This window comes from Somniosus microcephalus, chromosome 13 (genome assembly GCF_052327205.1).
Source record: "Somniosus microcephalus isolate GS21.2 chromosome 13, FLI_Smic_1.0, whole genome shotgun sequence".
Taxonomy (NCBI): Eukaryota; Metazoa; Chordata; class Chondrichthyes; order Squaliformes; family Somniosidae; genus Somniosus; species Somniosus microcephalus.
Window position 1 is genome coordinate 4,165,382 of NC_140999.1, and position 12,925 is coordinate 4,178,306.

At 49.9% G+C, this 12,925-nt stretch overlaps 1 protein-coding gene across 2 annotated transcripts in view; it reads right to left on the reverse strand.

The window, feature by feature from the left end:
* The window catches only part of LOC147107989 (small conductance calcium-activated potassium channel protein 2-like), a 118,171-nt gene that overhangs the window by 43,009 nt on the left and 62,237 nt on the right, over window positions 1-12,925 (reverse strand). For both annotated transcript variants that reach the window (XM_086004364.1, XM_086004365.1), the window contains one exon: window positions 9,700-10,118. In XM_086004364.1, coding sequence (XP_085860490.1) covers window positions 9,700-10,118 — 419 coding nt within the window. The remainder of the gene's footprint in view (window positions 1-9,699; window positions 10,119-12,925) is intronic.

Consider the following 12,925-nt stretch of genomic DNA (forward strand, 5'->3'; position numbering starts at 1 on the left):
ACACCCAGTCCCGTTCACCCATCGTCCCCTGTGCTCACTGCCCCGTGTCCTAACTCACACCCAGTCCCGTTCACCCATCACCCCCGTGCTCACTGCCCCGTGTCCTAACTCACACCCAGTCCCGTTCACCCATCACCCCGTGCTCGCTGCCCCGTGTCCTAACTCGCACCAAGTCCCGTTCACCCATCACCCCCTGTGCTCACTGCCCCGTGTCCTAACTCACACCCAGTCCCGTTCACCCATCACCCCCTGTGCTCACTGCCCCATGTCCTAACTCACACCCAGTCCCGTTCACCCATCACCCCCTGTGCTCACTGCCCCGTGTCCTAACTCACACCCAGTCCCGTTCACCCATCGTCCCCTGTGCTCACTGCCCCGTGTCCTAACTCACACCCAGTCCCGTTCACCCATCACCCCGTGCTCACTGCCCCGTGTCCTAACTCACACCCAGTCCCGTTCACCCATCACCCCCTGTGCTCACTGCCCCGTGTCCTAACTCACACCCAGTCCCGTTCACCCATCACCCCGTGCTCACTGCACCGTGTCCTAACTCACACCCAGTCCCGTTCACCCATCACCCCCTGTGCTCACTGCCCCGTGTCCTAACTCACACCCAGTCCCGTTCACCCATCACCCCCTGTGCTCGCTGACCTACACTGGCTCCCGGTCCGGCAACGCCTCGATTATAAAATTCCCATCCTTGTTTTCAAATCCCTCCATGGCCTCGCCCCTCCCTATCTCTGTAACCTCCTCCAGCCCTACAACCCTCCCAGATCTCTGCGCTCCTCTAATTCTGGCCTCTTGCGCATCCCCTGATTTCTATCACTCCACCATTGGCGGCCGTGCCTTCAGCTGCCTGGGCCCTGAGCTCTGGAATTCCCTCCCTAAACCCCTCTCTCCTCCTTTAAGACGCTCCTTAAACCTCTTTGACCAAGCTTTTGGTCATCTTTCCGAATACTGGCTCGGTGTCAAATTATGTTTGAGAACATTGAGGCACCTTGGGGCGTTTTACTATGTTAAAGGCGCCATATAAAGGCAAGTCATGTTGTTGTTGTACTCCATGCCTCTCTTTATAAAGCCAAGGACCCTGTACGCTTTTTAACAGCTCACTCAACCTTCCCTGCCACCTTCATAGGTGTGTGTACGTAGACCCCCAGGTCTATCTGTTCCTGCACCCCCTTTAAAATTACACCATTTCGTTTATATTGTGTCTCCTCATTCTTCCAACCAAAACGAATCACTTCACACTTCTCTGCGTTAAATTCCATCTGCCACGTGTCTGCCCATTTCACCAGTCTGTCTCTGTCCTCCCCACTTTTTACTACATTTCCGAGTTTTGTGTCAATCTGCAAACTTTGAGATTATAATTGTAATGTATATACCTTTAAGGGGGGGAACTATCTTTTACAGCTCATGTATACTGCAGTACCGGCAGTGACCACAAATGTATATAGCACTGAGTAGTAATCTGTACAGATCAGTTGCAGTGTGAGCCACGTTGAGTAAACACCTGTTGTACCGTTCTCCGCAGTCTGTGTCTTATTATACACGGACGCAACATTGGCGACGAGGATGGGATCGAACCTACCTGCAACTCTGCATCACCTCCTGGGGATTCGTTCCTGGAGATCAGTGGATTGGAGGTCAAGGCGAGAGACTCGGGCGTCGACCACGGGCAACCGCCCAGTCATCCAGCAGAGACTCGAGAATTGCGGGGGAGGCGGTCGAGAGCCAGGCTTGGCTTTCCAGTCGAGGTGGTCCAGCGAAACGGGCTGGCAACAGGTAGTGCGCAGACCCTTCCCGGACAGCGGCGGGCTAGAGCCCGACTGAGCGGCACAGCAAAGGGCCGAGCAGCGTCGACGGGGGAGAGAGAAAGAGGGCAGAGCGCACAGGGCGCAGCCGGTGTTCAGGGGCCGAGCAGCGTCGAAGAGAGAGAGAGAGAGAGACGCACAGAAACCCGCGAGGCGCTGCCATTGCCACGAGGACCGCCGAGAGCGGCGTTGGCAGCAGCGCAGGAGAAGCGCGCAAAACCTACAGGGCGCCGCCATTGCCATGAGAACCGCCGGGAGCGGCGTTGGCAGCAGCGGGGGAGGAAGGAAAGCGCGGGAGATGCCATTTTAAACCACACCCAAAATGCCGAAGAGTGGCAGTATCACCGCATTTGACAATGAAGTCGAAGATTGGACTACATATGTCAAACGAATAGAGGTGTACTGCAAGGCAAATGAGGTGTCAGATGACAAGAAAGCGTCGGTATTGTTAAATTTAATGGGTGCAAAGACGTATGGCTTATTAAAAAATCTAGTAACCCAATGAAGCCAATGGAAAAGAGTTTTGAAGACATAGTAACGATACTAAAGGAACATTTAAACCCCACACCGCTGCTGATAGCAGAAAGATTCAAGTTTCACAAACAGAACCAGCATAAGGATGAAAGCAATGCTGATTATTTAACAGAACTGCGCAAACTATCGAAACACTGCCAGTTTGGAGCGGGACTGGCAGATACCTTAAGGGACAAGTTTGTGTGTGGGCTTCAAAGTGAAGGAACCCAGAAACGGCTTTTATCTGAAAAGGACCTTACGCTGGAAAAGGCTTTCAGCATTGCGGTATCATATGAAGCAGCAGCACGGGGCACTGCAGAGATACAACAGAGACCGCAAGAATATGGCACAAACAAAATGTCATATGGAACAGAGAAGTGCTATCGCTGCGGCAGAACAACACCCGACCAGAATGATTGCTGGTTCAAAGACAAAGTGTGCAGACAGTGTGGAAAAGTAGGACACATAGCACGAGTCTGCAGGTCGGGAAAGAAAACCAGCAATAAGAAACCGACCAAAGGAAAGTATAAGAAGGTACATAAGATGACGGAGAATAGTTCAGACGAACAACAGAGTGATAACGACTCCGAAAGCAGGGAACTGAGTTGTCTGAAACTACATAATGTGATCACAACGGAGGATCACCGAACCATTTGGGTCACTCTCAAGTTAGCAGGAGTCCAGGTAAAGATGGAATTGGACACAGGATCAGCCCTAACAGTCATAAACCGAAGGGACTACGAGCGGCTATTCTCACACATACCCTTGAGAGACACAAAAATTATTTTGAAGACTTACACGGGGCAAAAAGTCTACCCCAAAGGAAAAATAAGGGTGACCGTTATATATAACGGTAAGGAAACACCAAAACTAGACCTGTATGTATTGCAAGATGGAGGGCCACCATTACTGGGACGTGAATGGATCTGGAAAATACAACTGGATTGGCATTCCATACAGGCACTGACTGTGGCTGACAAAAAGGATGACGACGTCACACCTGGGCGACTGTCAAAGATCCTAACTGATGCAAAAGAAGTATTCCAGCAAGGACTCGGAACACTAAAAGGCATGACAGCGACGATTAAAATTGAAGAAAATGCAAGCCCAAAATTTTTTAAGGCCAGACCGGTACCTTATGCGATCCGCCCAGCCGTCGAAGCACAGCTGGAGAGTCTGGAACGTTCAGGTGTACTGTCCAAGGTAGACTGGAGCGAGTGGGCTACACCCATCGTCCCTGTGATGAAAAAGTCGTTGAGCAGCACGCCTGGGGAACCAAGGAAGGTTCGCATCCGTGGGGACTTTAAGGTAACAGTGAACCCGGTCCTTCACACCGTACAATATCCACTTCCGCGGATTGAAGATATTTTCGCCTCGCTATCTGGAGGGAAACGCTTCACTAAGATTGATCTGGCCCAGGCGTATCTGCAAATGGAGGTAGAAGAAGCATCAAAAAAATACCTCACAATCAACACCCATAAAGGTCTCTACCAATACAACCGGCTGGTATTCGGGGTAGCATCAGCTCCGGCTATTTGGCAGAGGGCAATGGAACAAGTCCTGCAAGGGATCCCAGGGATCCAGTGTTATTTGGACGACATCCTGGTCACGGGCGAAAATGACAGTGATCACCTTGCCAACCTGGAGCAGGTGCTCACTAGATTGCAGGAATATGGGCTCCGAGCTAACCGCCCCAAATGCGAGTTTTTTAGAAAACAGATCTCGTATTGTGGCCACGTTATCGATAAAGAGGGTTTACATAAGTCCCCAGAGAAGATTGAGGCAGTAGTCAAGGCTCCAGCACCGGAAAATGTGTCACAACTGAGGTCGTTCCTCGGGCTGGTAAACTACTACCATAAGTTCTTGCCAAATTTGTTTACAATACTACACCCACTGAACACCCTACTGCAAACTGGGGTGTCATGGAAGTGGAGTGATGAATGTAGACGAGCTTTCCAGAAGAGCAAAACACTAATCACATCGAAAGAGGTATTGGCCCATTACAACCTGGCATTACCAATTCGGTTGGCATGTGATGCGTCACCCTACGGCATTGGAGCGGTGCTGTCGCACAAATTCTCGGACGGCTCAGAGAGGCCAATAGCCTTTGCGTCACGATCACTAACCTCAGCCGAGCGTAACTACGCCCAGATTGACAGGGAGGCCCTCAGCCTAGTGTGGGGAGTGAAAAAGTTCAATCACTATCTGCACGGGCAGAAATTCACCTTGCTGACTGATCACCAGCCTCTTGTCTCCATTTTTAATCCGAAGAAGGGCGTTCCGGTGATGACTGCGCAACGACTTCAAAGATGGTCACTTTTTCTAGGGGCGCACCACTATGAGATTGAATATAAGGGCACGAAACAGCATGGAAATGCTGATGGGCTATCACGCCTGCCACTGCCTACTGCGGAGGAAGCACCAGCAGTGGATCCTGTCGAAATATTCCATTCGACTATAGTTGAATACCTACCGGTAACTAACGCTTGTATCGAAAAGGAAACCCGAAATGACCCGACACTGTCTCGGGTATATGATTTGACGGTGAAGGGATCGCCAGCACATGGCGACTCACTGTTGCCAGCATTGGCGACTCACTGTTACCAGCATTCTCGACAAGGAGAGAACAGCTGTCAGTGTGCCGGGGGACCTTGATGTGTGGATCCCGAGTGGTAATTCCACCCAAGTTAAGGGATAGAGTGCTCAATGAGCTTCATGAGGGTCATCTGGGAGGGGTAAAAATGAAAAGCCTAGCCAGGGCTTATGTGTGGTGGCCGGGGATCGATAAACAAATCAAGGACCTGACCAAGAGCTGCTCAGGATGCCAGAAAGTCCAAAATGCACCACCACAGGCCCCTCTACACCCATGGGAGTGGCCCTCATCTCCATGGCAACGGGTGCATATTGATTTTGCCGGTCCATTCATGGACTCAATGTTTTTAATAGCCGTGGATGCGCACTCGAAATGGCCTGAGGTCATCAAAATGTCCTCCACCACCAAAACTATTGCAGTCCTACGGACCATTTTTGCCAGGAATGGCTTGCCAGAACAGATTTGCTCCAACAACGGACCACAGTTTGTGTCCGAAGAGTTCCGGAGGTTCTTGAAAAAGAATGGGGTAAGGCATTACACATCCGCCCCGTATCATCCAGCCACAAATGGATTGGCTGAGAGGTTCGTACAAACCTTTAAGAAGGCAATAAAGGCTATGTACAATGACAACATTCCGCTGCAGCACAAGGTGGACAATTTCCTGTTCACCTACCGGAATGCGACACATGCAGTCACCAACCAGGCCCCAGCCATGATGTTCTTTAACCGAAGGTTAAGATCTCGCCTGGATTTGCTCAGACCAAACATACGAAGAGATGTTGAGAGTAAGCAATTCCAGCACATCCATGAGAAGCCAACAAGGAGCTTCAATGTAGGGCAACCAGTCTTGGCCCGCGACTACCGAACAGAAAAATGGCAGCCAGGAACGATATGCACACGGCAGGGCCCACTAATATACACAGTGGACGTTGGGGAGAGCATCGTGAGACGCCATGCTGACCAGATCCTAGAGTCACAGGAACAAGTCAACCCCATGCCTCGCCCATACGTACCTGGTGATGAACCAGACGTACAGGTAGCATCTACCCCAGAAACAGTAGCATCGGAAGCTGATGAACCAACCGACGACAGGGGGCCAGAATCGCCTCCGCACCAAGAGCAAGACACCCGGGAAAGGCGCGATCCAGAAAGGATCAGGAAGCCTCCCCAAAGACTGAATATATAAATAGACTATTTTCAGCTAATGTTGCATGTTAAAAGTGTTAATTGTAATTAGTTTGATATTTAATTGTTAAATGAGTGTTATGGTACTGTTAATCTAAAAGGGGAGGAATTGTAATGTATATACCTTTAAGGGGGGGAACTATGTTTTACAGCTCATGTATACTGCAGTACCGGCAGTGACCACATCTGTACAGATCAGTTGCAGTGTGAGCTACGTTGAGTAAACACCTGTTGTACCGTTCTCCGCAGTCTGTGTCTTATTATACACGGTCGCAACAATGCCCTGTACCCCCAAGTCCAGGCCATTAATAAATATCAGAAAGAGCAGTGGTCCCAACACTGACCTCGGGGGGAATACCATTGCACACGTCCCTCCAGTCTGAAAAACAACTGTTCACCACTACTCTCTGCCCCTTCGCCACTTTCACATCCACTCTGCCACTGATCCATTTATCCCAAGGGCTTCAATTTTGCTAACAAGTGTAATATGTGTTACTTTATCAAACGCCATTTGAAAATCCATATATACATCAGCCACACTACTCTCATCCACCCCGTTACTTAATCAAAGAACTCAATCAATTAGTCAAACATGATTTTCCTTTAATAAATCTATGCTGGCTTTCATTTATTAACCCATATTTTTCCAAATGACAATTAATTTTGACCTGAATTAATGTCTCAAAGTTCCCCCCCCCCACCCCACCAAGGGCCGAGTGGCCTGGAATTGCCCGATTTATCCCTCTCCCCTTATTTGAACGAGGGTGTATATTTGCACTCCTCCAGTCCTCTCGCACCACCCTTGTATCTAAGGAGGATGGGAAGATTGTGGCCAGAACCTCCACAATTTCTACCCTTACTTTCCTGTGACCCCCCAGCAGAGACCCTCACACAACAGGTACATTGGTGGCAAATACTGCTTAATGAAGACAAATCTGAAAAAGTAGATTTTGGAACTGGAACACAGCGTGGAAAGACACCAAACTGTAAAATTCTGAATGGAGTGAAGGAACAGAGATCCAGGGGTGCCGACACCCCGCGGTCCAGGGGTGCCGACACCCCGCGGTCCAGGGGTGCCGACACCCCCAGGTCCAGGGGTGCCGACACCCCCAGGTCCAGGGGTGCCGACACCCCCAGGTCCAGGGGTGCCGACACCCCCAGGTCCAGGGGTGCCGACACCCCGATATGGAAAAAGCCATAAAATGGGCAAATTCTGCAATTTATATATACAGCTAGTAAACGTGATAGATTAAGAGAGAGAGGAATATTGAGTGACCAAGTGTGAGAGAGAGGCAGATTGAGCGAGCGATCGTGACGGAGAGAGAGATTGAATGAGTGAGAGAGAGAGTGCGAGTCAGTGTGACAGACAGAGCGATCGAGTGAGTGACAGAGACAGAGCAGGAGATTGAACAAGTGCAAGAGAGATCGAGTGAGTGAGACAGAGGGAGGGAGAGAGGAAAACGTGCACAGAAACAAGAGATTGAAATAAGGGACACACTCACATGATGAAAGGCACTCACACACACACACATCTGGGAGTGTTTGATGGGACAGTGTAGAGGGAGCTTTACTCTGTATCTAACCCCGTGCTGTACCTGCCCTGGGAGTGTTTGATGGGACAGTGTAGAGGGAGCTTTACTCTGTATCTAACCTGTGCTGTACCTGCCCTGGGAGTGTTTGATGGGACAGTGTAGAGGGAGCTTTACTCTGTATCTAACCCGTGCTGTACCTGCCCTGGGAGTGTTTGATGGGACAGTGTAGAGGGAGCTTTACTCTGTATCTACCCCGTGCTGTACCTGCCCTGGGAGTGTTTGATGGGACAGTGTAGAGGGAGCTTTACTCAGTATCTAACCCGTGCTGTACCTGCCCTGGGAGTGTTTGATGGGACAGTGTAGAGGGAGCTTTACTCTGTATCTAACCTGTGCTGTACCTGCCCTGGGAGTGTTTGATGGGACAGTGTAGAGGGAGCTTTACTCTGTATCTAACCCATGCTGTACCTGCCCCTAACCCGTGCTGTACCTGCCCTGGGAGTGTTTCATGGGACAGTGTAGAGGGAGCTTTACTCTGTATCTAACCTGTGCTGTACCTGCCCTGGGAGTGTTTGATGGGACTGTGTAGAGGGAGCTTTACTCTGTATCTAACCCATGCTGTACCTGCCCTGGGAGTGTTTGATGGGACAGTGTAGAGGGAGCTTTACTCTGTGTCTAACTCGTGCTGTACCTGCCCTGGGAGTGTTTGATGGGACAGTGTAGAGGGAGCTTTACTCTGTATCTAACCCCGTGCTGTACCTGCCCTGGGAGTGTTTGATGGGGACAGTGTAGAGGGAGCTTTACTCTGTATCTAACCCGTGCTGTACCTGCCCTGTGACACCACAGAAGGAGGCCATTTGGCCCGTTGTGCTTGTGCTGGCTTTTAGAGGAGCTGTCCAATTAATCCCACTCCCCGGCTCTTTCCCCATCGCCCTGCAACTGATTATCCAATTCCCATGTGAAAGTTATTATTGAATCTGCTGCCAAGCTGACACTTACACACCAGGGGAATTTAACAATGTCTCTCTGGGGAGGGATTAAAAAAAAAGGATTTGAATCCAGGACCCAGGGGCTAACCTGAGAAATAATAAACTGCTCCTTGGCTGATTTTAAAGGATATATAATCACACAGCATAGATGGAGGTCATTCGGCCCATCTTGCTGGCTCTTTGGTCGAGTTCTCCAATTAGTCCCACTCCCCCTGTCCTTTCCCCAGAGCCCTGCACATTTCCCCCTTCAAGTATTTCTCCAATTCCCTTTTGAAATTAACTATTGAATCTGCTTCCACCGCCCTTTCAGGCAGCGCATTCCAGATCACTACAACTCGCTGCGTAAAAACATTCTCCTCATCTCCCCTCTGGTTCTTTTGCCGATTATCTTCACTCTGTGTCCTCTGGTTACCGACCCTCCTGCCACTGGAAACAGTTTCTCCTTATTTACTCCATCAAAATCCTTCATGATTTTGAACACCTATCAAATCTCTTAACCTTCTCTGCTCTAAGGAGAACAATCCCCAGCTTCTCCAGTCTCTCCACATAACTGAAGTCCCTCATCCCTGGGACCATTCTAGTAAATCTCCTCTGCACCCTCTCCAAGGTCTTGACATCCTTCCTAAAGTGTGGTGCCCAGAATTGGACACAATACTCCAGCTGTGGAGTCGAACATCACTTTGATGAACATAAAATTCATTAAATAGGCATCAGAAGGTAACTTCCCCGAACACCGTGCTGCCAGTGGCCAGCAACACTCTGAGGGAGTGTGGCTTGGAGAGCTGCTGATCGCCCGACCGGTGCTCTGTGTGTAGCTCATCCCTGGGAGCTCGTAATCGGTGAAAATACACTCGCAAGTGAAAGAAAAGGGATTAACTTGGATTCCACATTTCGATTGTGTTCGTGTCCCCCGTCCCCCACAATTAAAAGCCCTCACTGAGCTTCCCTGTCTAGGCTCACACTCGAGGAACACTCGGAGGGTGGGATAGTGGCCCGAGGACTGAATCCTCCCTCAGCAAGAGCCATCTCGGGAGAGATGGGGAGGAGCTTCGGGAGAAAAGCAGCAAGGTTTGCCTTACCTTTCACACACGCGTACGGTCCAGGCAGCTATAATCCACGAGGAGATACTAAAGACCAGGAGCACAGTCCCTGGGCAAATTGTCATCAGAGTCTTCATTACAAAGCGAGTGTTGAAGTTTATCTTGTTGAGCGCTCCAATGCTTCGAGATGAGGCGTCCGTAAATAGTTTACTGTGGAGCAACATCACCCTGGCGATGAGATAGAGTCTTAGGAACATAGGGATGGAGAGGATAATGTCCACGTCCGCATTGGCCATTGACGGCGTGTAGCTGAAGGCTAGACGCGCGGTCCATGTGAAGATGTACTGCCCAGGGATTGGGTGGATCGCACACACCACCAACTCCAAGCAGATGAAAAATATCCGTTCGTACGTCATGGCTATTCTCCAATCATCGGCCCCATTGTCAACCATGAAGAGCTGGAAGCCAAGAAACAGACGGCAGGATTAGGCCCGAGGGAGTCATAGGAACAGGAGGAGGCCATTCAGCCCATCGAGCCTGTTCCACCAGTCAATTAGATCATGGCTGATCTGGATCTTAACTCCATCCACCCGCCTTGGTTCCATAACCCTTGTTATAAATCTCATCATCAAGAAACTACTTATGAAATAACACTGGACGGCCAGCTGGTGGCGCCGTCCAAGGAGTATAAATACTCGGGCGTTGGCCCCAGCTTGCCAGGGACATTTTGTAAGACAAGGAGCTAGTGAAGTACAACTAGACTTTCATGTTCTGAAACAAGTTGATCAAACCAAGTGCGTAGTGAGTTTTATTACGTCAACCCTTAATACCCATTGCTCAACAAAAATATATCAATCTCACTTTTGAAATTTTCAATTGACCCCCAGCCTCGACAGCTTTTTGGGGGGGAGAGTTCCAGATTTCCACCACCCTTTGTGTGAAGAAGTGCTTCCTGACATCACCCCTGAACGGCCTGGCTCTAATTTTAAGGTTCTGCCCCCTTGTTCTGGACCCCCCCACCCCCCCCCCCCCACCAGAGGAGATGGGGGAAAAATTCAGTATCACCCTGTTTGGGGCGCCATTATCGGCCGGGCGCAAAGTTTAGCGCCTGGCGCTAATTATCGCCTCCGACGGCAAACTTGGCTTTTATCGCCCCGGAGGTGATTGGAGCGCTAAATCAGGCGCTACACACCTGTCTTAAGCGCAAAGGCCAAGGAGCGAGGCGCTACCTCAGAGCGCTGGCGAAGCTCATGTGATGTCAGTCAGCAATGGAACACAGACACACTGGCGCTGGCCAGTTCTTAAAGGGGAGTTCTGACGAAAGGTCATCGACCTGAAACGTTAATTCTGTTTCTCTCTTCACAGATGCTGCTTGACCTGCTGAGTTTCTCCAGCAGTTTCTGTTTTTATCTTAAAGGGGAGGGTTGATCTTGCTCTCCATCCACACCCTGCTCATTGCAGCCTTGAATCTCGGCCTGGAGAGACCTGTACATCAAATCTGCTGGAAAGAACAATGGAGAGACCCAGGGAAAGAGCTCAGAGTGCAGTCCCCACAGTCTCTTCTAAATCGATACAAGGAAGGGCAAATCAAAATGAACCTGCAAAGTGCTGCTCAGTCCCCAAAACTCCTTCACACAGCGATGAATCTCTCCAGAAGTCAGTCTCTCGCTCTCAGAATGCGTGGTGCAAAAATGTCACCAACAAAAAAACAGCAGGAAGCAGCCGCCTTTAAATAGCGCTCCCCCAGTCCCTTCCTGACTGCAAAACGCTCCCCTCAACCTGTCGTTGCTAGCGGCAGGTGGTAAGGCAGGGGGCGCCACTCAATATCCGGTCCGGGGCGCTACCGGGGCATTGCGCACTCGACTGACGTCACGATCTGCCAGCGCAGGAGATCGTGGCGGTAGTGTTTAGCGCCACCGCAAAATATCTAGTTAATTTCGTGAGCGGCGCAAACATCGCCGTGCCCGGGCGCTAGTTGCTTTGTGCCCCATTAGCGCCCTCTTAAGGCGCTAACGGGAAGCGCAAACAACTGAATTTTCCCCCCATAGTTCCTCTTTCTCTACCCGATCAACTCCTCTAATCATCTTAAACACTTTGATTAGATCGCAAAAAGGAAAAGGGTGGTGATAGGGTGAAGAGCAGGAGTGATTAAATGACAAAAATGGTTATCAGAGACCTCTTCCATAAGAACACAAGAAATAGGAGCAGGAGTCGGCCATTCGGCCCCTCGAGCCTGCTCCACCATTCAATAAGATCCTGGCTGATCATCAACCTCAACTCCACTTTCCCGCCCGATCCCCCTATCCCTCGATTCCCCTAGAGTCCAAAAATCTATCGATCTCAGCCTTGAATATACTCAAAGACTCAGCATCCACAGCCCTCTGGGGCAGAGAATTCCCTTTTCCCTGACTCTCGTACTTGCTGAAAAACTGTTAAATCTCGAACATCTTCCAGTTCTGATGGCAGGTCACTGAGCTGAAACGCTAACTGTGCATTTCTCTCTCTGTCTGCAGAAACTGCCCGACTTACTGAGCGTTTCTGCCATGTCTGTTTACGTTTCAGATTTCCAGCATCCGCAGTATTTTCGCTTTTAGTTTCTCTCCCCCCTTTCTCTTTCAGGTTTCGAACAGATAGGATTAATTTTTTAAAAAGCTGCCTGGCACCATTAGGGAGGAGCTGGGATCGATTAGCGGCGGAGAACTCCAGCGATTAGAGGCCTTGTATCAAGTCCAACACATGGAACCAGCTTGTCAACTAGGTGAGGGCGGGACGTACGCATCTGAATTTCAGAAGCAAGGTAATAAATCAATTCGCTTTCACTGCTATTGAGAGAAATCCCTGATCCGAGCTTAAAACTCAGAAGCATTGTTCTCAATAGCAAGCAATGTTCTCAATTATTTATTGTAGTGAGCAGCCTGGTCACTGAATGCAGGAGAGTCTTTACTCGCTGACACTGCTCTTACAATGCTGATAGTTTAATTGTTGCCTCTAGAATCTCCTAGACTATCTCATTTCCCCACTGCAATGCTCCCCACCCTCCCTCCCCACTGCCCCTCACTCCCTCCTCAGCTTCCATCTCAATCCCAGGGGCCAACACTGCAGGAAATGCACTGTCAATCCAGAGAGAGAGAGATTTCACTACAACACAACTGCACCCTGAATAGTTTCACACGTCAGGGCCTGACTGAAAGGATCGTCTTTCACCGTTGTCAATCAATGCTGAAAATTGAAATTGAAAAAACGGAAGGTGTTGGGAAACACACGA